The sequence below is a fragment of the Haliaeetus leucocephalus genome, unplaced genomic scaffold (assembly GCF_000737465.1).
Source record: "Haliaeetus leucocephalus isolate CR32 unplaced genomic scaffold, Haliaeetus_leucocephalus-4.0 Scaffold92, whole genome shotgun sequence".
NCBI classification, from domain to species: Eukaryota; Metazoa; Chordata; class Aves; order Accipitriformes; family Accipitridae; genus Haliaeetus; species Haliaeetus leucocephalus.
This window is the reverse complement of record NW_010972528.1, coordinates 7,020,007-7,046,223: the sequence shown is the minus strand read 5'-3', so window position 1 is coordinate 7,046,223 and position 26,217 is coordinate 7,020,007. Positions and strand designations below refer to the sequence as shown.

The 26,217-nt window shown below is 36.9% G+C and overlaps 1 protein-coding gene across 1 annotated transcript; it reads left to right on the top strand.

The window, feature by feature from the left end:
* Positions 1–1,929: 1,929 nt before the first annotated feature.
* On the top strand, positions 1,930–26,217 carry CYLD (cylindromatosis (turban tumor syndrome)). The gene is given in 18 exon segments (XM_010585012.1): positions 1,930–1,954; positions 2,160–2,366; positions 2,368–2,820; positions 3,888–4,190; positions 5,042–5,147; positions 6,206–6,304; positions 7,409–7,525; positions 9,159–9,538; positions 11,043–11,208; positions 12,024–12,165; positions 12,729–12,851; positions 14,172–14,263; positions 15,373–15,439; positions 18,382–18,514; positions 19,128–19,236; positions 20,342–20,460; positions 21,131–21,347; positions 22,837–26,217. Coding segments are annotated over 17 exon segments (2,850 nt in total). The 5' UTR covers positions 1,930–1,954; positions 2,160–2,327; the 3' UTR covers positions 23,022–26,217.

The window sequence follows — 26,217 nt, the reverse complement described above, 5'->3', positions numbered from 1 at the left end:
ACAGTCTACCAGACTTCATCGCAGTGAGGTCTGAAGCTGTCCAGATTCTGTCCCTCAGATGTTAATTACTTTGCAGATGGAAACACTTTAAACCCCATAGTTCCTGTGAGCTGCTGCAGCAGTGGTGTCAAAGCGTGATGATGACATTGATACCCACATGTAACATCTGTGCAGACGAGAAGCATGCTATGAATGGCTGTATGGTATGAGTGCCTCACTAGGAGGCTCAGTAAGTCAGCAGAGAAATGCGTGAATTCCCAGTGACTGAAAGATGCTACTTTGCTTAAATTTCAGGTCCTCTGTTGCTGTTACTACTTTTCCTTAGGGGAAAGAGTTTTGTTAAATACTCTTTTTCTTTAAAAACAGGTGATGAAAATAATTATAGTACTACTGGATTCCATTGCTTTCTGATAGCTTCCGAAGCTGGGATCAAACTGAGTAGGAGAAATAGCAATAGATTTTGCGGTATTTGAATGCCATCAGAGAAAAGATCTGGAGGAATAGGGTAGCAAGAGGAGGCACAGGGAGAAAAGAGTATTTTCTTTTTATTTACTGAAGTTAAATTGATAAGTAATCATTGAGATTCTCCTGTAACTGAATGCAAGCTGTGGCATCGCAGATTACTAACTGGAAAATTTACATGACAATATATTCTTAACTTATATGCTACCCTTTTCTGTCATCTTTAGAAGAACAAATCCTGTTAAGGTACTGCAGATCTTTCTTCACGTATCCAATACGATCTAAACTGTAGGCGTATATGTGTGTGTATTTATTTTACTTTTGTATCTGCTACCATTTGAAATGAAGTCTTTTCAAATTGTGCTTGTTTATTTTATTGATTGTGAACTATAATTCTTAGGATGATGTTTAACTAAGGTGTTTTTTTCTTTCAGGGTATTTTAATAACTGAAAGGGATACAGTTCCTACTTCATTGAAGTGCATTATCTTTCTAAAATGATAAAAAGACTCCAGGTTTTTCTTCAGAATTGCACGTTGCAATGCTGGCACAATTTGGTTTTCATACATTGTTTATTGCTTACTGGAACTGTCCATTTCTATTATTTAAAGAAATGGCTCTTACAAATTACTAAAGTTTCCATTTTCTGTTGCTCTCTTACACTGACACGATTTTCTGCTTCACCAAATCAAAATGTTATGTGGGATGACAGATGCAGTATGGTTTGTCAGAAATAAGTAGTCAGTAAGCATGGGAAAAGATCCTCATAGTAGAAAGCTTCCATAAAATATTGTTTGTAAACTTGAGCAGGATATTTATTCCTGTTCATCTGAAATTAAGATTTCTTTTTACTTTCACTTATGTCTGTTTTCTGCATTTCATTATACTTTTTCCATAGCCCCTGTCCTGGTTTCAGCTGGGATAGAGTTAACTGTCTTCCTAGTAGCTGGTACAGTGCTGTGTTTTGAGTTCAGTATGTGAAGAATGTTGATAACAGTGATGTTTTCAGTTGTTGCTCAGTAGTGTTTAGACTAGAGTCAAGGATTTTTCAGCTTCTCATGCCCAGCCAGGGCAGCTGACCCAAACTGGCCAACAGTGTATTCCATACCATGGGACGTCCCATCTAGTTTAGGAACTGGGAAGTGGGGGGCAGGGATTGGCCGCTCGGGGACTGGCGGGTGGTGAGCAATTGCCCTGCGCATCATTTGTACATTCCAATCCTTTTATTACTACTGTTGTCATTTTATTAGTGTTATCATTATCATTATTAGTTTCTTCTTTTCTGTTCTATTAAACCATTCTTATCTCAACCCAGGAGTTTTACTTCTTTTCCTGATTTTCTCCCCCATCCCACTGGATGCGGGGGGAAGTGAGTGAGCGGCTGCGTGGTGCTTAGTTGCCGTCTGGGGTTAAACCACGACAGCCCCTTGCTTCAAGGAACTAGAGAAGGAAAGGAAATAACAGCAATAACAAGCAATAACAATAACAAATGGGTGTGTCCATGATCAACAGTACTGTGGCTGTTTCAAGGCTACATTCACTGTCTCAGATTTGGTGAACTATTTCTACTCTGTAGGAGGAGTGGGGCTGGTCACAGATTTAAATGATTTTCTGTTGTTTTACTTAAGACTAGCTGTAGTTCCCCAGCTTAATTTTGCTTTTTTTTATTTTTATTCTTTTTTTTTTTTTTTTTTCTAGGTTTTCAGCTCTAGATTTGGTTCTTTACAAAACGAATATTGCATCGTTTCACAAAGGTTGGACCCTCCAGTAGCATTTGTCAAGATCAGTGCACATAAATCAACTGCTTATTTTTCTTGAAGACTTCTGTGCAGCTTTTGAAGTTTTAATCACAATGAATTCGGGCTTATGGAGTCAAGAAAAAGCAAGTTCATCCTATTGGGAAGAGCGGATCTTTTACTTGCTTCTCCAAGAATGCAGTGTCATAGACAAGCAGACTCAAAAGCTCTTGAAAGTGCCCAAAGGTAGCATTGGGCAGTTTTTTCAAGACCGTTCTTCTGTGGGACACTCCAGAAATATTCCTTGTAAAGGCAAGAAACTACAGATTGGATTAAAGATTCTGGAACAACCTCATGCAATCCTGTTTGTGGATGAGAAGGATGTTACAGAAATAAATGAAAAACTAGCTGAGTTGCTTTTGGCCATTACTAACTGTGAGGAAAGATACAGTCTGTTTAAAAGCAAAAGCAGGTTAACTAAAGGCATCCAAATAGATATTGGCTCACCTGTCAGAGTACAGCTGAGATCGGGAGATGATAAATTTCCTGGAGTTGTTCGCTTCAGAGGACCCTTAATGCAAGAAAGGTCCCTAACAGGGATATACTTTGGAGTAGAGTTGCTGGTAAGTTTCTTGCTAAGTGGGAGCATCATATATATTTTATAAGATGAGCTAAAAATCTTCCATTTAAAAAGGCAGTCATAATATTTTTTTTTTTCCTAGAACCACCATTACCCCTAAAAATTCTGTACTTTTCAGTCTTTTCATAAGTATTATTATTAAATACCTGTGAACACACCATATAACATCAGCCTTGTATTCTGCATGTTAAGCGATGCTTGATGAGGTGCATGGGCTGGCAAAAAGACTTGAACATACTCTGACTCTTCCAGCCTAGAAAAATTTATTACTTACATCCCCATCACGGCAAATATCTGACTCTCAGATTTCTGTTGAGTACTTTTTTTTTCCCTGCATGTGGCAGGATGCAATCCATAAATGCAGGCTTGGATTTTAGGGCTGCTGGTTTTGTAGAACCCTGAAAGTCAAATGGCAACTAGTTAAGATAGAGAATGTTGCCGTTGGGTGCTCCTAGTGAGGTATTTCTGCAGAATTAATGTCAACCATAGGCTTTTTAAGGATTAGATTCAGGAGAGCGCCACTCTTGCGTTAGAAGTATATTTTTCAAAGCACTCTTCAAACTTTTCCCAAATTCTTTGTGGTTCCCACTAAGAACCTCAGGAAATATCAGGCCCAAGTGCTTCTGAAAATCAGCTCTCTTTATTTGGCATCTGAGTGGAATTTTGGATGCTTAGCATTATGTCTAGTATGAAGTACTCTTGTCTTGATATGGCAAAATTTGATGATAGAAGCAAGAGTTGCACCTGAAGAAAACATGCTTCTCTGAGTAAAAAGGATTCTGCCTGCAGCTACTCTCTAATCTAATGACATCTTACTATTTATTCCCCTAAGACAGTGTGTATATTTGCCACAAATTCCGGCAATAGAATTCTCCTGATATAATGATAGTTCATCCAGCAAATTCTTACTGCAATTTCTCCAAAACACTGGATTGTGTTACTGCTTTTGTAGTAGTCTGCTTTCGCATGAAATACACTGCTGCTCTTTTTTTTTTTTCCTTTTTTTTCTTTTCTTTTTTTACCTCCTCTTCTTCCCCCTCCAACACTTAGGAAGAAGGTCGCGGTCAGGGCTTTACTGATGGACAGTACCAAGGCAAGCAGCTTTTCAGATGTGATGAGGATTGTGGGGTTTTTGTTGCTTTGGACAAACTGGAGCTGGTGGAAGATGATGACAATGAACTGGAAAGTGACTATGCAGCTCCAGTTGACGCAATGCAGGTAGAACTTCCTCCTCTGGAGATCAACTCCAGGGTTTCTCTGAAGATAGGAGAGAGTATAGAGTATGGGACAGTTATATTCTGTGATGTCTTACCAGGAAACGAAAGTTTAGGATACGTTGTTGGAGTGGACATGGTAAGAAAATAATCTGACTTTAATAACTTTTGCATGTGTGTTAGCTAGTAATTTACATGCAATTGCAATATAGAAGAAACATTATCCACAAGCTACTTCAGTGGAGGCTGACCTAAAATGGGAAGTAAACACTTCTGTTCAAAGATGCCCCTTGGTGGTAACTTGTTTTTTGACATGAGGTAAATGGTATCCTATTTGATGCTAAACAGTTCAGGAGAAATACTGTGGTTACTCTGAGGAGCCTCCACTGAGCTACTTGCAATGTTAGATGTCAGTGTCGAAGTAATAGTGTTGAGTGTTTGTCATGTGAGACTGCCTTTGTTCTGCCTTTTAAAAAAGTAGTCTGGATGCCTTTTTCTTTGTTAGCTATTGTTAAAAGCTTTTTTTCATGTAACTTTGGTTTGTTTGACTTTGTTCTACCTTAAAAATACTGAATTTTAAGTACAGAAGTAAATCTTTCAAGAAAATGTGAAGCTTGTCATTAAAAATTTTTTCTAGCAACTTGAATTTAAAAAAAATAACAGCTTCCAAATTTTTGGTAGTTAAAAGGGTGATTTGGTTTTGGTTTTGTAGATCAGGTGCTTCCATTTTCTTGATTGCAGTAGCTGTTGCCTAACAATGCACTGGCATTGTTCTAACTTGTTTATAAATAATGGATTTCAGTAGAGGAATGCTTGTTAAAATAGGAAATATTTCTCAAAAGAACGGTTTTAAAGTTTGCATTTGTGTTTAAAGACTGTAATGTTTGACTGTTCTAAATACAAAGTTTGTGTTCCTAAAGATGTATGTGTGTATTCTGTATGATGTAAACCTTCTCTTGGGATACATGTAACATGTTTTTCTATTTTTAGGATAATCCTATTGGAAACTGGGATGGAAGATATAATGGAATACAGCTGTGTAGTTTTGCAAGTGTTGAAAGTACACTTCTTTTGCATATCAATGATGTTATTCCAGGTACGCTCTGCTTTCTTAACTAGAAGGCAGACTTTGATACCATCTCAACCTAGGCACAGCTATATGATTGAAACAGTACTGTGGAATTAATATCCTACATTCACTTGAATTAGTTTAACCTTCTCTGTTATACTTCTTTTCAGTTTCCTTCTTTTGGTTACAGTCTCACTAGTAGAAAAGGCTTAATACTGAACAAAATTCATGTCGTCATTCATGTACAGTTGTATAGGATTCATGAATATGTGAGTGTCTGTAGCAGGAATCTTTTTATTGAATGTTGTTCAGTTTACTCCAGGAGTTTAAATATCTTGGATGAGAAAGCTGTTCTTTCTGTGCTTGAAATGTATCGATGGTATTGTTTATGCATTCTGGGAGTAAATACTTGAAAAGTCATAGCAAGACTGTGGAAAAATTCACGATCTGCTGTAATTCAATGAGTAGTATTAACTTGTAACCACTACAGTCCCCTAACTCCTTTCCTGAAGAAAGAAAAATGTTTCATGTAAAACTTTTGTTTGTGCTTTATCTGAAGACAGGTACTAATGCATGTGCAGTCTTGTACAGCCTGTAGTAGTCTGTAACCCTTGCCCTCTCTTCAATTTGGCTAACTTTTGTTACGTTCACCTCCTGCTTGTTCGTTTAGTTGAGATCCATGTTTTTGCATGAATTCTCTCTTCTCTGGAGAATTCATGGGGGCTTGCCATTTTTGGGGAGAAGAGCATTTGTTGTAGATGTGTTGGTAGTAAAAAAAGTTTAGCATTTCATGCATCTGTTTCATGTAATGGAAGCATGCACATACATTGAAGAACGTGAAGTGAATCTATTTGATGTGTTCAAGAAATAATGGTAGAGTTCAGAGTAAAGTAATTGCTGATGTGATAGAAGCAAATCCTATATATATAAAAGGTTGGTTATGTGCCAAGTAAGGTTTTGCTCCAGTCAGTTTTAAAACTTATGATGCTAGACCTTGGTTCAGTTACATTTCAAGTTGAACTTCTCTGACACAGTAAAAGCATAGAAAAGGGAATCTAACATTCTCTTTATATACCACATCTTAGAGACTGTGTCACAGGACAGGAGACCTCCCAAGCTTGCCTATACCTCAAGAGGTGGTGGTGACAAAAGCTTGTTCAATCATAGTAAGCCAAAGGCTACAGGTACGTATGGGAAGTGATTTTCTTTACCTTTGTAAGATTGCAAATCTCTTGTTGCTCGGGAAGAAGTGTTGCCTTGCATTTTCTATCACTTCATTTATTATTTCAGTTGCATATCAAGTTAAATTTCTCTTAGTAGAATATTAATATGAGTTTATTTAATCATAAGAAAGATGGTAGATGGTTTAAGGTAAGACTGCTCAGAATACCTTCACTTTCATGAAAAACAGTTTGAGGTTTAGCAAAAATTCAAGAGCATATTGCCTAGTTGTATAACCAGTTCAGGGCTGCATTCTGTTTTTCTGAAAGTGTGGTGTGTGTTTGGTTTTTTGTTGTTTCTTTTAATAGTTTGCTATTGTCTTCCTTCTGGAGGATTAGAAGCTTCCAAATTTTTAGCCCAGGAGCAGATCTACTTAATAGTGAATATGTTAATTTTGCTGTGATTCAAAACCGAAATTGAATTCCTGAAATATAAACTTCTTTTGACTCTGGTTTTGGCCAGCTCTGAAAATCCTCCCAGGAAAAAAAACCCCAAACTGGAAGAGAGAGTTTTTTTGGTGGGTTTTTTTTTTTTTTAGGCAGAAATAAAAATTCAGTGTCTTTTGAGTTTACTATTGGGTATTTGGGGTTGTAGAATGCTAATGACAGTGTATTCTGTAAGCTTTCACTCTGCCTGGCATTGGATGCTGGCAGAGATGGTCATCACTGAAGTAACTGCAGTTGTATATTGTTACAAGTTATAGCTGTGTGGAATTGTATTGGTAATTTATTTGCCTACTTTGAAATTTTTTTGCTTTAAAAACAAAAAATACCTGCTGTACACTGTATCTCAAATACTTTTATATCCATAATTTATAGTAATGAAAAATTTGCACTTGAGGGGTATTTTCTGCTGCCTTTTCAGGTTGGTGACTTTAAATTTCAGCTTGGAGGATTAAGTTGGTTTGGAATAAACTGCTACCTTGTTACAAGCTTAGAACTGTGTTAGCTTTGATCCGCGAGTTTGCTTCTTTGTGGAAGGGTAGTTAATGTCATCTTGAAAGTATAGCTTAGCTAACTTTTAGTAAATAGAGATTAATCTCTACGGAAAAATGTGTTGTTTTGCAGGGTCTAGCTCTGAAGCTGGAAGTAGAAACAGATCTGAAGTCTTCTACGCATTAAATGGCTCATCAGTTGACTCTCAGCCTCAAACGAAAACAAAACCTCCATGGTATATTGATGAAGGTAAAGAGAGATGATAGTCTTTCTTGTAGGCATACACTTTATTTAAAAGACCAAAGAAAACTAAAGTGTGTTGATGTTCTTCAAATAAAACAAGTATGAGTTTAAATTTAAAACAGTTGGAATATGTTGTCTTAGTGGAAGACATACTATATCATAAAAAATCTTGGAACCCCCATGAAAATATACTGCGTCTTAATTGACAGACCTGTTGTTTTATTCTGCATGTAGGAGATTACATTCTTGGCAACGTATGCACAGCTCTGTGGGAATGTGTATGTCTTGCAGGCAAAATAAAAGCTGAGGCTTGGAAGGAAGATATGAAGATATTCCTTGCAGCCAAGTATATAGAGTAATTTTATTTTGCCTGTCGTTTTGTAGCTAATGTTACAGATCTAAGGGAACTGTAATATTCTGCCATGCCAGCTAACCAGTCTGGAAGTAAGGGCAGGGGGGTGGAATCTGACTAAGCATACATGTTTTTTCAGTATTTTTTTAAAGTTATTTCTGTAAAATCTCTCTCTGAATTCTTACAAGGATGGGTGCACATATCGAAAGGATCAGTATATCTTGATTTGCTTCCAGATCTAATTTTTTTTTTTTTTTTTTTTGTTTTTTTTCCAGATTTAATTTTTTTTTTTTTTTTTTTTTTTCCCTGGTCAACTTTTCTAAAGTGTGGCTGGCTGGCTTAGTGACTGGAGGGGTAAATACTAAACTAATCATGTTAATTTACAATGGAAACCTATTGCTTGCCTAGCAGATGTTGTTCCAACAGCTTAGAACTCTGTTTAAAAACTAGTTTATTATAATATTTAAAATAAACAAGGTAAATATCCTATCTAGAAAGGACTGTGGAAGTAAAGGATTAAATAATTTTTTAAAAAAATTTTTGGACACCATGTAATAAAACAGTGTGGGGAGAAGAGGTGATGAAGAGGCTTTTGCTCTGTGAATACCAATTGTGTGTTAGAGACCATAGAGAGGTAACAGAAGATACAGAACACTTGGGCTATTACATGTGATCTCATTTATCAAGCACTGCATTAGTCATGACTTATTTCAATCTTTTATTCTTTATAGACACTGATAGATTCCTTGTGTTAGAACCAAAGTATATTGTGATAGAGCCAGGGGAATAAACACTTTTCCATTTGCAAATCATGTCTACAAGCAATTGCTCATATCTGTTTAAGCTGTGAACCAAATCCTTTCCTCAGTCACACTGACCAGTGAGTTCTTCCTAGTTTTGCCCATTACAGTCATATTCTTGGGGCTGTTAACTTGTATTAAAAGAAAAATTCTGATGTGTGGGTAAAAAAAAAAAGTTTGCAATCTAAACTTTCCTGTAGTTTCTGGCTAACATCTCCTTTCTCTGTGCTGTTCATTTCTGTTGGTTGTGGTAAAAGTGGTAGGGCTACAGCAGTGTCTCCTCAGCCAGTTCTGTCCCTCCACTGTTGCCAAGTGACAAACATCTTCCTGCATGTCCCCAGCTGTTAGTGCTTCCTATACAGGACACCCATTAAATCAGATGTGGTTGCAGATGAACTTCACTGGTTTGATAGCTAAGTCTTTCCTTTTGTAAGATGGGGAAAAAACCCCCCGTCATTTACTAACATCTTGGGTTTGATTTTAACAGTTGCTGAAGACCCTGCAAAATCACTTACTGATTCATCTCCTGGATTTGGGCATTCTTCACCACCACTGCAGCCACCTTTAACAAACTCTGTGTCTACAGAAAACAGATTTCACTCCCTCCCTTTTAGCTTGACAAAAACATCAAGTACCAATGGTACTATTGGACATAGTCCTCTCTCTTTATCCGTTCAATCAGTCATTGGTGATGTAAATACTACGGCTAACCAGGAGACTCCATCAACAGCAGGCCCAGTCGGGAACTCGCATGGTCTTGAAGCAGGTTCCTTGGCTGAAGTTAAAGAAAATCCTCCTTTCTATGGAGTAATCCGTTGGATTGGCCAGCCCCCTGGAGTAAATGAAGTATTAGCTGGACTGGAACTGGTAAGTACAAATTGTAGTTCACATTAATATTAATTACACGTTACTAGTTTTGTTTCTGAGATTTGGTGCCTGTATACTTTGCAAAAGCAGTCAGTCTGGAGGAATTTGTCCAAACGGGTTACCGTGTGGTCTCCTTATAACATAGCTAAATTCTTAGATGAGCTCTGACTTTTGTGGCTGCCTAGACCTTACTCTCTTAATAGGCTCTGAGACATCTTTATGTCACAATGGGTAATTGAATTTGTAGGACTGATCACTTACTTTAGGGGAGTGCCCTTTGCTTATGTTGTGGAGATTTTAATTTAAAAAACTGATTGTATTTAAAGGTTCTTTGAAATGCAGATTTACATAAAATGACCTGGCTGTAAGAGTCTTTAATGAATATCGATTTTTTGTTTGTTTTTTGCATACCAGCAAATGGGCAGCGTCAGTTACGACTGTCAGAGTCATAACACTGGTTTTGATAATCAGTGGTAGTGATATTGTTGATTTGACATCCATGTGCTTTATGTGTTCCTATGGGTCCTTTGTAAATTCACAGTTGCTGCAAACATGAATTGCTGTTATGTGCTGACATTTACTCTGTGGCAGCTGCTGCCAAGGTTGTGATTGGCTATCAGTTAAATTAATGTGTATGCAATTAGGGAGATGGGGTTCTTTATCTGGGATAATGATCAATAAAATTTCAGATAAAGCAGTGTACAATTATGTAAAACAACAAACATCTTTAGCAAAGTAGGTGAGAATGTGACTGGAATTTCAGCTGTTACAAAAAATCCTGATGCTTGTGAGTTTTTTGGGTGAAGCTCAAGCTGCAGTTTGCCAACAGGTGTTCTTAGACCGCATTTTAGGATGCCTTGTGTTAAACTGGGGCCTTGGACTTGCCTGTCATGCATTTCTGCATTAAAACCTAGCAATTGTTAGTAAGCAGACAATATACCTTAAATCATGTTATCAAAGATAAATAATGATAACTTGTTATTTTTCGTACCTAGTTTGTGTTGTCTTTCCTTGATGTACATTTTGTGTGTTCTGAAGCAGGTATTTTTCTTGTGCAGTCTACAGACACACTGGAAGTATTAACGCTACCCAAGGCTTAGTGATTTTAATTGAGTTTCGAAAGGTGCTCGGTAGTGCATGTGTGCTCTTTCTAACTACAGAAGGAATCTGGAGTGACTAGCTAGCTTAGTTAAGTTCCTAATGTTGACTAGGTTTAATTCTCGCTCTCCTCTCCCACCTCCCCCATGCTGCTTCTGATGGAGTTTTTGTTTTATTTTGGATGGAGTGAAAACTTAAGCATGAAGAAAAAAATGCGACTCTTCATTTCCTTAGTAAATCCAGTTAAAGAACACCTCAGCTGAAGCTTTGCATACTAAAATGCAGGAACATTGTATATCAAGCTTCAGAGTACCTGAAGGGTACTTATGGGTATATACTTTATCAAATGTCTTACTGCAGAATTCTAGAAGTAAGAAAAATAATGAATTCTCACTTGAAATTTCAGGAAGATGAATGTGCAGGTTGTACGGATGGAACATTTAAAGGAACTCGATACTTCACTTGTGCTCCGAAGAAAGCTCTTTTTGTTAAACTCAAAAGCTGCAGGCCAGATTCCAGGTTTGCCTCACTACAGCCCGTTTCCAACCAGATTGAACGCTGCAACTCTCTAGGTACTGAGCTTCTGCTTATTACTTACTTATCGGCTGGGAACTGACCTGGGTTTTGGTTTCATTTATTCCTGCAGTATGTTCTTTGTGTTGAACACTTGAAAATCTGTACAGGTATTACTTAGATTAATGAATAGAAGATCAGTCTGTACAGAGCATAACGCTTCTATGGATTACTTTTTTATGCTTTAAAACGGGAAAATGTTTATATATTTGAAGAAATTTCATAAAATTAAGGGATTTTCATTATGCTGTACATTTTTTACTTCAGAAGTTGTAAAGCAGTCTTGCTGAAAATGGTATTTGCAACTCAGCAATATGTGATTGCATTATCAGAAATAAAGAGTTATTTTTCTATAATGTCAAATTATTTTTTTCTAAATATTAACATAGACAAGCATGTATTTTTATGGTGGAAGTTAGTGGTGAAAAACTCAGGTTTTTTTCTAACTTCAAATATTTTAGATTTCTTGGGTTATGTTGTATTGCCTGGGACAACAGCAAAGAAAAAATTGTCTGATACTTGTAGGATAGTGTGAACAGGGCATTTATAATGAGAAGAGAACTTCATTCCTACTGGATAAAATTAATTCAGTGCTGCAGGCTTTCTGAAGCACTCTAATGTGCATTGTCAGTGGAATGGAAGGCCTTGTTCACTTGCTGGGAGACAGTGAGTCTCAGCTATAATAAAATGTTATTCTAGTCCAGAGAAGGAATGCTTACACTAAGGCAGCAACTTAGCTATAAACTTTAATAGGAAAATCTCAAGGGGATAAAATTTGAGGCTTTAAAGTGTCTTTTGAAAAAAAAAATTTCAGCCTTTGGAGGTTACTTAAGTGAAGTGGTAGAAGAAAACACTCCTCCAAAAATGGAAAAAGAAGGTTTAGAGACAATGATTGGAAAGAAGAAAGGTATCCAGGGTCATTACAACTCCTGTTACTTAGACTCCACCTTATTCTGGTAAGTTCATAATTTGTATAGTGGCATCCCATGCTAGAAATGCAGAACACGTGATCTTTGTTGTAATGACTGTCTGTCTGTTATTACTGTGCAACTTGCAAAGTCATGCACTGCAATCTTTGACACATTACTATGCTCTTCCGATCTGAGCAAGTTCTGCAGCATTCGCTGCATAACATGAAGTGCTAATCATGTCCAAATTGTGCTGGCCCTTATGTATCTATACTCTTTTTGACTGAGTGAGTCCCTGGCCTGTAAAAAGGTTGAAGGATGAAAGAGTACACAGGCCAGGGGGTGGAGGGAGGGAAACATCGCGTAACTTACTTGCAGAATCCTGCCTGGGCAACTAGTTTTCTACTCTGCTGCAGAAAGGATACTGGGTTAGAGTGGACTTTCACTATTTAGTACAGCTATGTTGTCCTCTGTCCATAATTATCTCTTTTTGAGTTTGTTTAGTTCTTTGATTCTTCCTGTGGCTTTGCTTGGTTTGTCTTAGTTGCTCAGGCATCTGAATGGTTGTATCTTCCAGAATCAAAACAACCTTCCTTTTTTTTTCTTTATAGCCTGTTTTCTTTTAGCTCTGTTTTGGACACTGTGTTACTCAGACCTAAAGAAAAGAATGATGTAGAGTATTATAGTGAGACTCAAGAGCTGTTGCGGACAGAGATTGTGAATCCTCTGAGAATGTAAGTAAAGACATGAAGTGGTCTGTGGTTTAATATAAATTTTATACTAGATCCTGCTGTGTGTGCATTCCTATTACAAACCTGAAAAGTTTGGCTAGCTGCTGCTGCCAGTCTGTTCAATTTTTAATTTCTTTTGAGTATTTTTACCTCATGGTAAAGTTAATTAGTGCTAACTGGAAATAGTTATTCATTGTTTGATGGTAAAATATTTTCACTAGTCTCTATTTGGAAATGCAATCAGCATAAAGCTATTGTAAAATTTGTATAGGTATGAAAACAAAAGCACTGATAAATACAAGTTATGTTCATGGCATTTATATTTACATGTGTTTAATGTTGCTGTTCTTGATGAGAAGTATTTGGGTTATCTTATATTGAGTTTCACAATTTGATAGATTTGGTGCGGCTTTAAAAGTTTCATTAATTTTTACATGTGGTCTGCAAGTGGTTGAAACACTTTTATTAAAAGAACTTAACATGAGCTTTGTAATTTCTTAGGCACAATGAATAAAGAAAATATGGCAAAAATGTGCGTGACAAGTTAGTCTTTAGCTTAATTGGTTTTTTTTAACATGCAAATAATATAGTTGTAGTTCTGAAATTCTGTGGGCTGTCAGTGAACAATTTATCACAAAGGTTTTCTTTTCATTCCTGGAATAAAAGGATGGCTTCTGAACCCTGGTTCTTGTAAGGGTGTGTGTACTTCGCCTGATGTGTTCCAGGGTTCTGTGGTATAGGTAGTAGGATACACACCAAGTAGCAGAAATCTCAAGTGGCTGAGAAGACTGAAAAGTCTTACTTCTCCTACCTTTCCACAGCGCTTAAAACTTTCTTTGCACTTTTTGTAAACTTTCAGAGGAAAAGATGAATGCTCAAAACTTCAGCTTCTTAGGTCAGCAATACAGTTCTGTACCTTTCTATCAGATATTGAAATATTATTTTTTTTTGTTAACAACTCCCACAGTGGTGTTATATGTGACATTCTGAAAGTGATGTATTAAGTGATGCAAATTAGAGTGAAAACAAATCAAAAGTAATTGACTGAAAAATCAGAAAACAGTTATCCTGGAAAGTTAATGTTTAAAAAGAGCATTTAAAGGTTATGTGAGAACATTGAGCACTGCACTAAATTTATACTGCATTTAAAAAACGTGAAGTCAGATTGAATATGGGGAGACAATACATAGTTTTTAAGAAATACTGTACACAGTTAAAGAAGGATCTGGGAGCCTGCATTTCAGCGTTTAAGAGCGGTTTTTCTTCTGCTTCTCTGACTTGATCACAAACTAGCTAATAGCTTATTAAACCCATTTATCTTAGATATGGATATGTATGTGCTACAAAAATCATGAAACTGAGGAAAATACTTGAAAAAGTTGAGGCTGCATCAGGATTCACTTCAGAGGAAAAAGGTAACTGGGGAGGTTTTCCTTTCTTTTGAGATTTGTAAGAATCGTAATATGAAGGAACCGAAATACCTTGCTATATAATTATACGAGAACAAAATAGACAAATATTTCTCTGTAGCAGTAATATCTCTGCTAGAGATTTGAGTGACCATTGGGTGGTAAAAAGGTCTTTTCTGCTTCCTCGGGTCTGTAGGGAACCCTAGCTGAACAGTTTCTGCCATAACAGTCTTTCACTGACTGGATTTCTTTTCTTGCCTTCCTGTGCATGTGTAACTCCCTTCTAGCAGTTAGGGGAGATCTAAGGCTTTTCCTCAGAAATGAAGACTGTGATAAGGCTGGGGTCTTTGTCCTCTTTCAAAATGTCACTTTGGTCCCTGAGGAATAATCTTTCTACTACCATATTTCATTGTCACAATGGTTATGTAGTATTTTATGAAATAAAACGTGTAAATCATGTTAGAACAGTCAGTTCCCAACCTTTTGATCTTCTGCTGCATATAATGATTAATTAGCATCGTATTATGTAGCTGTTTCATTTTTGTTTGGGAGAACACTGCTTTCTCTATAAATGGTAAATGTTGAAAACCAATATTTATAGCGGTTCATGGCAGGAAGAGAAATATACCAGAAAACTCTCAGTGTTGGGGGAGAATAGAACTCTGGGAAGCTAGTGTTGGCTGCATTCTTGATTAGAGAACTCGGTCTCTAGTTTAGATGAACTTTGTAATATTGTGTGGTTTTACGTAAGTGTTACTGTCACTACTCCTCACTGCTTCTCTGCAGTTTCACTGTTTTCTTTTGAAAGCTTTTATTTCTCCTGGAGAAGTTGTGTGGCGCCAAATGATTCCTCTGAAATACACAGCATCTTTTTGATCTTTACTGGAAAGCTTTGTTACCCTGTTGAGCCTGGGTCTTCTATTAGGCCCATTTGATACCAAATGAGTAAATAGAGGTTTGCGTCATGAAAATGTTCATAGTTTGTCATAACCTTGTTGTGTTAATAAAGCTGTAAAAATGAACCTTTACTTTTGAAAACTTTCATTTAAAATCAGTTTTGAATAATGTATCTGGTTTTGCATACTAAAAAGACTTTTTTTTTCCTTCCCCCCCAGATCCAGAAGAATTTTTGAATATTTTATTTCACCATATTCTAAGAGTTGAGCCACTGTTGAAAATAAGGTGAATCTTTTTTCTTTGTTGAACTCGTCTATTTGTAGAGGCTGATGAAGAGAGAGCATCTGCCGCCTTTCAAATTGAGATAGCTCTTTTGAGATAGCACCTTTGTCTTGTGATTTGTATTTCTAATAGAATTCAATATAATGAAGTTATACTGACAAATTTGACACTATTTCCTACCTTTTTTGGTAGGTGGTTTTTGCCCCACTGGTCTCTCATTGCAAAAGCTCATGAACATAGTTTTGTGAGAACTGGACAAAGATCTTGTGCCAGCGCTGTCTACTTGAGAGCCTTACTGTCTTCCTGTTAGTTACGTTGGAGAAGGGCTGCTGTAAGAGGACCCTACAGCACTTCTTAATGTGGCTTACAGCTCATAGCTACTTATCTCTGGGACAAGCTGCAGACATTGCTGAATCGGTGTTTAAGCTATGGAAACTGATTTGCATTTCTTGTTTAATGCTAATGAAAATATTTCAATGGTTTGCCTTGATCAAGTTTGGCTTCTCTTACTTTATCAAAATAACAGATGCTGGCATTTATGTATGCCTTCATTCTTGACTGTAGCACTGCAAGGATTCAGCTGTCATAAGCGAGTTTAACAGAGGTAGGGATTGTTGCCCACTGCTGTCATTCTGCTAGCTGGCACCTGAGATTCTCAGGTTCCTTGCTGCATTCTGTGGCAGTGGCAGTGTTGCAAGGCATTTCCCATAGTTTTTCACTCTTTTCCTCGTTGCAGGAATTGTATTAGTTTATATGCTGCTTTAGCTCAGTGGTGTGTGAGGTGTGTAAGTGCCCACTGGCTGCTGCACCATGTGGAGGTACAGAAGCTGCGATGCCGTAACTAGAGCATCTGTGTGTAGTATGCTGTAGTTCACTGCGCAGATGCCATTTGAATACACTGAGGCTATCTTCTGTGGTAGTTCTGTAGAGAAATTTTGAAAAAGTTTGAAGGGATGAGAGATCAAGGTACACAATGAATTTGGAACTGTGTTCCTGCTTCTGCCTAGACAAAGGTCTATGTTTGTAATCTACTGTTAGGTCAACTGCCTCCCCCACCCCCCCAGCCAAAACACAACTAGTAACTTCAGGCATGTATTGGGTCTATATAGAAAGGTGTTTAGAGAATAGCTTGCCATCTTAAGACCCTCACAGTTGTTGTTACTGCCCCTCTTCAGTTCTCTGAAATACAACATGCTGAGAAAACCCTGTGGCTTATGTATTACTCTGGTGAAACAGCTGGGGTACAATACTATAATTATAATAATAGTATTTATTATTATAATTAGAATAATAGATCTTCATGTGAGAATGTGTTTCTAGTTTTTGGTAGTTAACAGGTGTGCTGCTGTGGTAGAAATCACAGCTGAAAGGAATAAAGTAAAAGCAGAGGAAGATGCCTCTTATTCCACTTTTATGTTTCTGCACTGTCTTCCATATTTCTTTAATCCTTCTTCAGTAAAGCTTAGCCTTCCAGGTTTTTGTCATGTCTGTGCCGTACAGAGGAGAACAGAACTTAAATTCCATCATTCAGCTTTTAGCACCAGTGTTGGTGTGTTTTGTGTACGTACCTTAACTCTTAAAGAGTAATTCAGAAGTCTCCTTTCTTAGAAAGAAGGCTTAAAATTAGTAATAGTAACTTTGAGCATCATACCCTTAGAATTCTCTCAACACTCAAGAACTCTAAAAAGCAAAGTTGTCTTAAATGCTGGTTAGGATGGGAAGAGATTACTGTTTATAGCAAATTTGATGGAAGTTTCCAGGAACTTTGACACTGGGATGAAACAGCTCCTGTCTAACTTTTTTTCTTTTGTTATTGGAGGCCAGTTATTCCTATATGCTTTTTCTCCATGATGGCAAAATCCATTTCTTCAGTGTTAGCACAGTCTTCTATATCCTTTCTTATGTCTTTACAGAGTAGGCTGAATTACTCATCTGAAGCTCTCTTCCCAAATATCTCAGATTTAAGTTTATGTAACAGAAATATTACCTGAAAACATCAGTACTTAATTTTGACTTTGTTTTGAAACATGTGACCTCAGAACTTACTTAAATTGGTAGCTTAATCCTTTGTCCCTCTCCCTGTCGATACTAAATTGTGTTGTGGTTCTTGTTTTTTGGGGGGGGGGTGTGTGTGTTGGTTTGTGGTGTGTGTGTGTTCGTTTAGTGGGGTGAGTGTTTGGTCTTTGCTTGTTGGTTGGTTGGTTTTTGGGTTTGGTTTTTTTTTTTGTGAGGATGAGGAAGTTTATCCAGACCACTTGCTATGGCTAGCATTGGCAGTTAATGTAGTAGCCTGTCTTCTTAATGTTTGCCTAGCAGTGGAAGGCTTCTTAACAATTAGAGCTGGACAGCCCTTAAATCTGGATTATCCTTTTGGAGAGTTCTCTGTAACTGTATAGCAAGTCTAGCAACACTAGCAGTCTATGTGAGACTTCCACTGTAGGAAGCAGTGTAAATATCTCTGTGATTAAAATGAAGTATTTCATTAAACCCAGTCATTTTTTTAAACTCCTTATTGGGAATATCATACTGAAGAGAATTATTGTTATTCCTTTTTGATGTTTTATTACTGAAACTCTTACTTGTCCTTCCAATGAAAGCTGCTTTAGTCTGTTAGAGTTTTTGATGCATATGCTTAGGAAGTATTTCTCAGTTGGTAGTTCAGTAATGCATAGGCATATGTTTTTAAAACATAGTCTGAAACTTACACTGATTTTGTTAATTAAATAAGTTTTTCTAAAAATCAGTCCACACTTAATACTTGATTGCCTGTCATTTCAGGCATTTTGTTGTTGCTGTGGTTTGTTTTATTTTTTTAAAGTACAATATATTTCAATACAGAGAGGATGTTGTATAGACTATTTTCTGGTAGTTGTTATTTTCCTAGTAAAATATAGTCATGGTTACAGTAGAGCTTCAGAATCTGTTTTTTTAAATCTGTTTTTTAGATCAGCAGGTCAGAAAGTACAAGACTGTTACTTCTATCAAATTTTTATGGACAAAAATGAGAAAGTTGGAGTCCCAACAATTCAGCAGTTACTAGAGTGGTCATTCATCAACAGCAACTTGAAGTTTGCAGAGGTTGGTGACAGCTGTTGCTTTGTTAGAAGTGATGATACCTAGATATTTGCACATTCAGGAATGGGACAAAAGCAGAATTTGGTGCGAAAACAAAATGCAGACATGTTGGAAATGGGAGTGGTCACTAAGTCAGTGGTACAGGTTGCCTATATTACAAGAATATTTTAAGATTGACTCAGTGACATCTATCCTTTGGCTGAACAGACCAAAGTAAGAGTTACCAAAAGAAAACTTCTTAGTTACTGCCAGTAAGTTGTCTTAAGGACTAATATTTTGAGAGACCTCTGTTTTGTAAAAAGCTTTACAAAGGGAAGATTCCTCCCCCTCCCCCGCCAGAATGGGGCAGCGTAGTCCGGTATATTTAATGTCATACTTGAGCATGACTGGGACTTACAACATTTGACAATGATTTAGATGTCACTTTCCTGTTCTTTTTAGCTGTAGTTTCTCTCAAAGACTTAATTTTGTTTTGCTTACTGTTTTATTAATTTTGAAGTGAATGGACTGCAGGTTTAAATAATATGAATACGTTCATAGCATTATAAGTATGTCTCTAAATTTAGATAATTATCTGTCTCAAGCTCATTACATTATATTCTGGCATTTTACGTAGGCACCTTCTTGCCTGATTATCCAGATGCCTCGGTTTGGAAAAGACTTCAAAATGTTCAACAAAATTTTTCCATCCTTGGAATTAAATATAACAGACTTACTTGAAGACAGTAAGTATATAACATTGTGTTGTGTAATGAGAGTTGTTGAGACTGACTAACACAGTGAAAGTAAATACTCCTGGTAGTTTTGGTGGTTTTGTTTGTTTTTTTTATTAAATACTTAACAATGTAGTGTGAGATGCTGAGGCTGAGGAGAAAGGAAAGTTTACTGTCTAGAATGCTTTTTTTTTTCCCCTCATGTAAATTAAAAGCTGTAATTCAGAAGAATATAACTTGCTTGATTATGTTTATTTAATTCTTGAGTATCTGTACAACTAAACTTATTTCAGGACAGTGTTGTTAAAAATGAGTTATTAGCAGCAAAACAATTCATTAATATGGCAGGTAGGAAATCTTAAAAGCTAAGTGTAGCACCAAGATTGGTTAACTGGTATTTACAATGTTGACTACATTTCATTAGTCTTCATCATTTTGTGCTGCTTTTTTCTAAGCTTTTTGTCATTAGTTAATCAAACTAGAAGAAGAGAACCTGAGATTAGTATGTAAGCCTGCATCATGTAGTGATGGTGCATTTTTCAACTATAAATTTATCACTTTTTTTGGTGACGTGAATTTCTGACATTTGTCATCCACTGGAATTTTTCACTGCATTACCTAAGGAAAGACACCCAGTTTTAAATTTGAGATAAGAATTAATAAAACTGCTAAAATTAATAGAATAATAATCTCTGAAACCATCACGGCCTTCTCTTTCACTGTCATGGCCATCAATTTATGCTATTTTTTTTTTTTCTGGTGTTGACAGGCATAGGGGCTAGGCTAAGCTAGCTGTACCAATATGATGAGAGAGAACTAACTTGATTTAAAAGTGTTTTTACTTTTTCGTGCAGTTGATAGAACTTAATTTTTATCATCTTCTGTTTTGCAATTTACCACTCTAAATGTTTTTCTTTTATTCCACATTATGTCAAAGGTAAGAAGTTAAATACAGTGGTACATTTCTGCTTTGATTGGCAATCTGGTTTTAGCTTTTTTTAATGTAGTGGTTTTCTCCATTTAAAGTAGTAATCCTCCCTCTTTTCCATACCCCTTATTTTAAAAAACAAAAGAAGCCTCCCCAAATTGGAGACTAATACCTTCTTTAACAATGCAGCTCCCAGGCAGTGCCGTATATGTGGAGGGCTTGCTATGTATGAGTGCAGAGAATGTTATGAAGATACTGATATTTCTGCTGGGAAAATCAAGCAGTTCTGCAAAACGTGCAATACGCAAGTAAGTGTTGTCTTTGTTATTCTACATGGGCTTAACCCAAATGGTATATGCTGTAATAATCAAAAGAAAGGCATAAGAGCATAGTGAGACTTTCTCACCAGTACTAGTGTAACTGCACCCACCAAGTAAAATGTAGCCTTCGGTGACAAATCAGGAACTCCACTTGACCCTGCAATGTATTCATCGACAGTTTCTTACTGAAAACATGGCAACTGCCAAATCTGTGACTGAACACAGTGGAGAAGTAGTAATCATAGGCAGCTTGGAATCTGTTTCCTGTCACCTGCTTTAAATCCTAATTTTACATACATACTACCTTGTTTGAATCAATAGATTCATGACATGGAACCACTTAATTTTGAGTGCTGTTTGGTAACTTGCATAAAGCCGTCATAGTCATGGCTTGTTTTCAAGCCCAAACCTAGTAGAAAATGGTTGCATTAAATCTGACCTCCCTTCTAACCTCAGATTTGAATTTTCTGGGCAATATTGAGCTATACTGGTGGGGAAAAATAGAAGAAACGTTTAGTCTGCTACTGTTACTGCAGTTCCTTCTCTAATGCCATTAATCTTCAGTTCAGCAGTAATGTTCTTTTTAGCTTTGTCTGTCGCTGAAACAAATAATCTTATGGGGTGTTTTTTCTCTTCTGAAATATCACTTCAATTGTAGGTTCATCTTCATCCCAAGAGACAGAGTCATAAATTCAATCCATTGTCACTACCTAAAGATCTGCCAGACTGGGATTGGCGACATGGCTGCATCCCGTACCAGAAGATGGAGTTGTTTGCTGTTCTTTGCATAGAAACAAGCCACTATGTAGCTTTTGTTAAATATGGGAGGGATGACTCCGCCTGGCTTTTCTTTGACAGCATGGCAGATCGGGATGGTAGATCTTTTATTTATTCTTATTAATTTTCTCTTACTTTTTTTAATGTGTATTACTATCTTAAATTTCAGTGCCTATTTCTTAATGTTTTGGAGATACTAATATTGTTTAACTTGATGTACTTGATGCTGGGACACTAATCTTGACCTAGCCTTACCTCAGTGCATTGATTTCATAGCAGTCGCTGATCTGCATAATCTGAATTTCACCTAAATTGGGTACTGTATTAAGTAGATAGTACAGAAGTAACTGCAGAAGTTTTCTAGCAGGACTCCTTATACATTTTTCTATACTTTGCAAGTTTGGCAGAGAGAATTCATTTTAAATAATCAACTGCAGGAATGTGTTCTTTCAGTCTATATTTGAGTGGATGTACACAATCATCAGATACTATGCAAATATTTTTATTGCTTTTGCTTAAATGACTTAGTGTAGGTGTCTTTAGAATAAAAGAAATAGTCACACATTACAACATCTATGCCATTCCTTTGAATCTCTTTAGAGTTATCAGTGGAAAACTGTTACCCTGTAATAATACAAATGTCAGTAAAACAAGTGTTCTCTCAGATTCTGCTGCATTAAATAGTGTTTAAATAAGGACTCTCTGTTCAATTCTGGTGCCTGAGAAAAACAGGAATAGACGCAAGTGTCAGACTCATAGTAACAGTTTTTTGCATGAAGAATTCTTGAACCCTTCTGTTACAGTGTGATTTGGGGGGGGGGGGGGGAGAATCTTGCCTCCTGTTGAAAATGAAACTGCGACAGGATTAAAGTCTCTTTCTTATAACGACCAGAAGGCAATCAAGCTTTGTTTCAGAGTGCTTGAAATGTGTACGACTGAATTCTGTAAAGAACCACTTTATTTCAGGAATGTAGATCACATGAGATACTCACTGGGTATCTCCTGCTGATCTTAGGGGCTTTTGTATCACAAATATTTCCCTTCAACTAGTGCTATAAGCTAAAAATGTTTGCTGGGGAACAGTGTCACAGATGTCCATACTTGTGTTGTTTGAATTTGCTCATTTTTACATGGAAAATGGCCAGGAGCAAACTCTGCCTTAGTCTTGCAAGTCAGGTACAGACACTCATGTTTTATGAATTCATCAACTGTTACCAGTTGTCATGTTATTAACAAATTCAGTAGCATTTGAGGTGGCATATGTATTCAGGTCACTTTCTCAAAGCCGTACAGAATTTTCAGTGTTTATGAAAACCCAAAGTTTTCTCTCATTCTGGTAGGGTGTTTGTGTGGGTGTTTGTTAGTAAACACTACAAGATACTCTGACACCAATTGTGATTTTTTTTCCTTGAACAATACACCTTTCATAGAAGTTTACCCTGCAGTAGTCCAGAATGGCATACTTAGGTTTTTTAGCGTGCATTTTCAAGAACTGGTGATGCTGTCATAATTCAAGTACATTATAAAGAGCAAATATATGTAGATGCTATCCTAATCTGTTTCTCTTTCTTTCCTTATGGTTAAAAGGAGGTCAGAATGGCTTTAACATTCCACAAGTTACCCCATGCCCAGAAGTTGGTGAATACCTGAAGATGTCTCTAGAAGAATTACACTCACTGGATTCCAGAAAAATTCAAGGTTGTGCACGAAGACTACTTTGTGATGCTTACATGTGCATGTATCAAAGTCCAACAATGAGTTTATACAAATGAACAATGTCCTCTGGAAAACTGAAGAAACAGTGTAGAGTTATCGACTGTTGCATTTGCTACATTTTTTGGTTAGTTTTAATGCAACCGTTGCTGGCAATGGATGCGATAACAAGGAAGAAGTTGACTATGAGAGTAAAAGGATTACTGTTCCAAAAACTACATGTGGAGTTCTGTAATTGAAGTATTTAAGCATTTTGCACTCTAGGAAGTGTGCTTGTGTGTGTTTGTTTTATAAACAAAGTCTAAGTGAAGTTACTAAAACTTAAAGCTTTAAGTGCATTGATTATACACAGGCTTTTTTGAAATGTTAAAGGTGGAATTATGTCAGGAGAAACCTCCTTAGTCCATTGAGAATGTAAAGCTATACAGTGTTCTTTCTTGCTCAGTGCATTTCTGTGGGCCAAGGATGATGATTCTCTCTACCCTCCATCCCCACCACTTCTCCCCACCCTGTATCTTTTTTAGCACCATAGATTCTCTCTTGAAGGGAGAATAACTTCAGTTTTAGTAAGATAAATTTTGGACTGTTCATTGCATATTAATTCTGTTGTTATCTGTCTACTGCATTCTTTTCAGTTCACACATTTGCATCTTCAAAAATTAACGTCCATTTAAAGATCTGAATTCCTGTCTTGTGAAAGTCAAGCACACAGATTTGTTATCTGTTAACTTGCAGTTTTTGGAGGGGGAAAAAAGGAGAGGAGAAAAGGGTATTAATGGGAACCATAATTGCTGAAATATAAAATAAGCAATGAAAGTTAACAGATGTCTTTTTCTAAGTGTCTATTTTTAAAGAAACAAAGCAGTCTGGAACAGAACAGCAACTATATACAAATGATTTGAGGACAAAAAAATAAAACAGTAGATTGCCTCAGGGAATGTTGCTGAAGTGGATTCTAGTCCTTGATAAAACAAAACTGACTTTTCTACAGTACTTTAAGCTACTACCTGGGAATATGTTATGCATCTGACTCTTCATTTCAGGATTAGTAATGAGTATTAAAAATCTCTGCCTGGAAAGGCAAAACTATGAATAAAAATAGATCAGAGTTTTACTGTATACCAAGCACCTAGTGAAACCTAACTTGAAAAGCTGCAAAACCTGCGTTGATGCAAAATATTATACTTTGAAGTCTGTTGGTTTCTGTTTGCAATGAAATACTGTTGGTTTAGTTGCTTTTTAGCTATTTCTGTCTACTACTGACTAGCAAACATGCAACTATATATATACAGTAAAATCTGGTTGTACAAACTGCATACATATGAGCTGTACATTTTCAACTCTTAGGATGTTTTATATGGAAAACTTCCTTTTTGGGATCAAGTCTATAGAAGGAGCGGTCACAAAATATAACAGAGGAAAAGCCACTTTAAAAAAGCCACTGTTTTAAAAGACAATGGAGACTGATCCCATATTGTAGAAAATGTGGTTACTTTGTTCTTCTTGGAAAACCTAAAATCTTTCTTTGGGACACACTCCACCACAGAACAGTACTAGAGAGAGATTTGAAAACGATGCTTGAAGGACTAATTTGTCTAAAGCAAGGGGTGCTGAGGGAGTTGATCTGTTCTGTTAGCCACTGCATAAACTGTGCTCTAATTTTTCACTCGCAAGAGCAAAAATGTTATTAGAAGTGTCACTGTTCCTTTTGCCTCTAATTGTCTCGTGGGTTCTGCATTCCCTTGCCTTATTTATCTAGTCTGTGCTCCTTGGCAAAACTCTTATTTCTTTTGTTTCAGTCCTACTACGAGCTCTTGAAAAAAACCTCTGTTTCTTTAGTTTCAGAACTACTATGAGCTCTTGAACTCTTTCTCTCCTGAAAAATTTCAGTGAGGCTTTAGGTGATGGATTCCATAACCGTCTGTCAATGGATGGGTTATTGTCCATTGGCTCCTCCTTGGCTACGTACCATCCTGCTCTGGGACAGCAGCTGCAGATGTGTTGACAAGGATGCCATAGAAGCATCTCACAGGCAATATAAGGTAAAAAGGCTAGCAATAGGTCTTGGCTAGGCCGCTTGTATTTATTAAAATGGCCTAGAGAACACTTGAATCATCTGAGCAGAAGGTATGGTAACCCACCCTTGGCTGCATGTTGAAGAGGAAGTTGGGCCACCGCCTCCAGGTACCTCAAGTGATGTTTTTAAATAGGGCTGTTTGCAAAGCAAAGGCAAGAGGGGGCTTGCAAAAAAAAAAAAAAAAAAAGCAATAGCGCAACAGACTCTCAGCTTGCTCTCTACAACGTTTGATACCTTGTTTGATAACTTCATTCCCCTGGCCCCCTTGTGACTCTCTACCTGAAAGTAGTTGCAAGAGAGACCCCCTTCTGAACAAGGAGCAAACGTAAAGGCTTTACAAAATGAACAAGCACAAACCTATGTACCAATGAGACCAATCTGAATGTCTGGATTCTTTCTCTTCCCTATCCCTAGATTTATTCTCTAGTTTTCCCAATGCATTAACTTTCATATGTCTTCCACTCATGTCATCTTTCTGCCTCCCTCCCTCCATATATTACACACTACCTAAAGTTGTAGTTACCTTACCTCTCACTTCTTGAACTCGGAGAACAGACTTGGAACTGCTATGGCCAGAGAGGAGACTTGGACTTGCAACTGTATTAAAATTTTCTACATAAATAAGCTTCTAGCAAAATAGCCACTCTTTTTTACAACTGCAAATATCTAAGAACCCCATTTTTTCAGAATGCATATTCTGTTAGCAGAACCCAATTAAAATAGATGGGTGTAAATGAACTGCTTCGCTTCTTGCCTCCAATCTTCTGGCCTTTGACTGGAAAAGAAGTTGTGTGAATTCTTACTGTGGTACACCTAGATAACATACAGAAAAAACTGGGAGTTTAAAAGCATTATTGTGCACGCTTCTTGGTGACAAATACTGTGTTTCGAATTGCAGGCAGTACTTTACAGCCTGCATTTTGTACTACTTTATATTATGGCAAAACAGTAAATAGTTTTGCAAACAGTGTATGATTACATGGTTAGTTTATTGCTTATCAGTTAAAAGAGCAGAGATGTCTTCTATAGCATTAAAAAAAGTGTTGGTTTTGACAACTGAGCTTCTTTTAATCCAAAAAATATTGCTTTATGGTGTACTGCATTGGACTGGAGATAATCTGGCAATGTAAATGAAATGTTATGGAAACTAACCCCAATTTTTATTTTCTTTCTCAGAA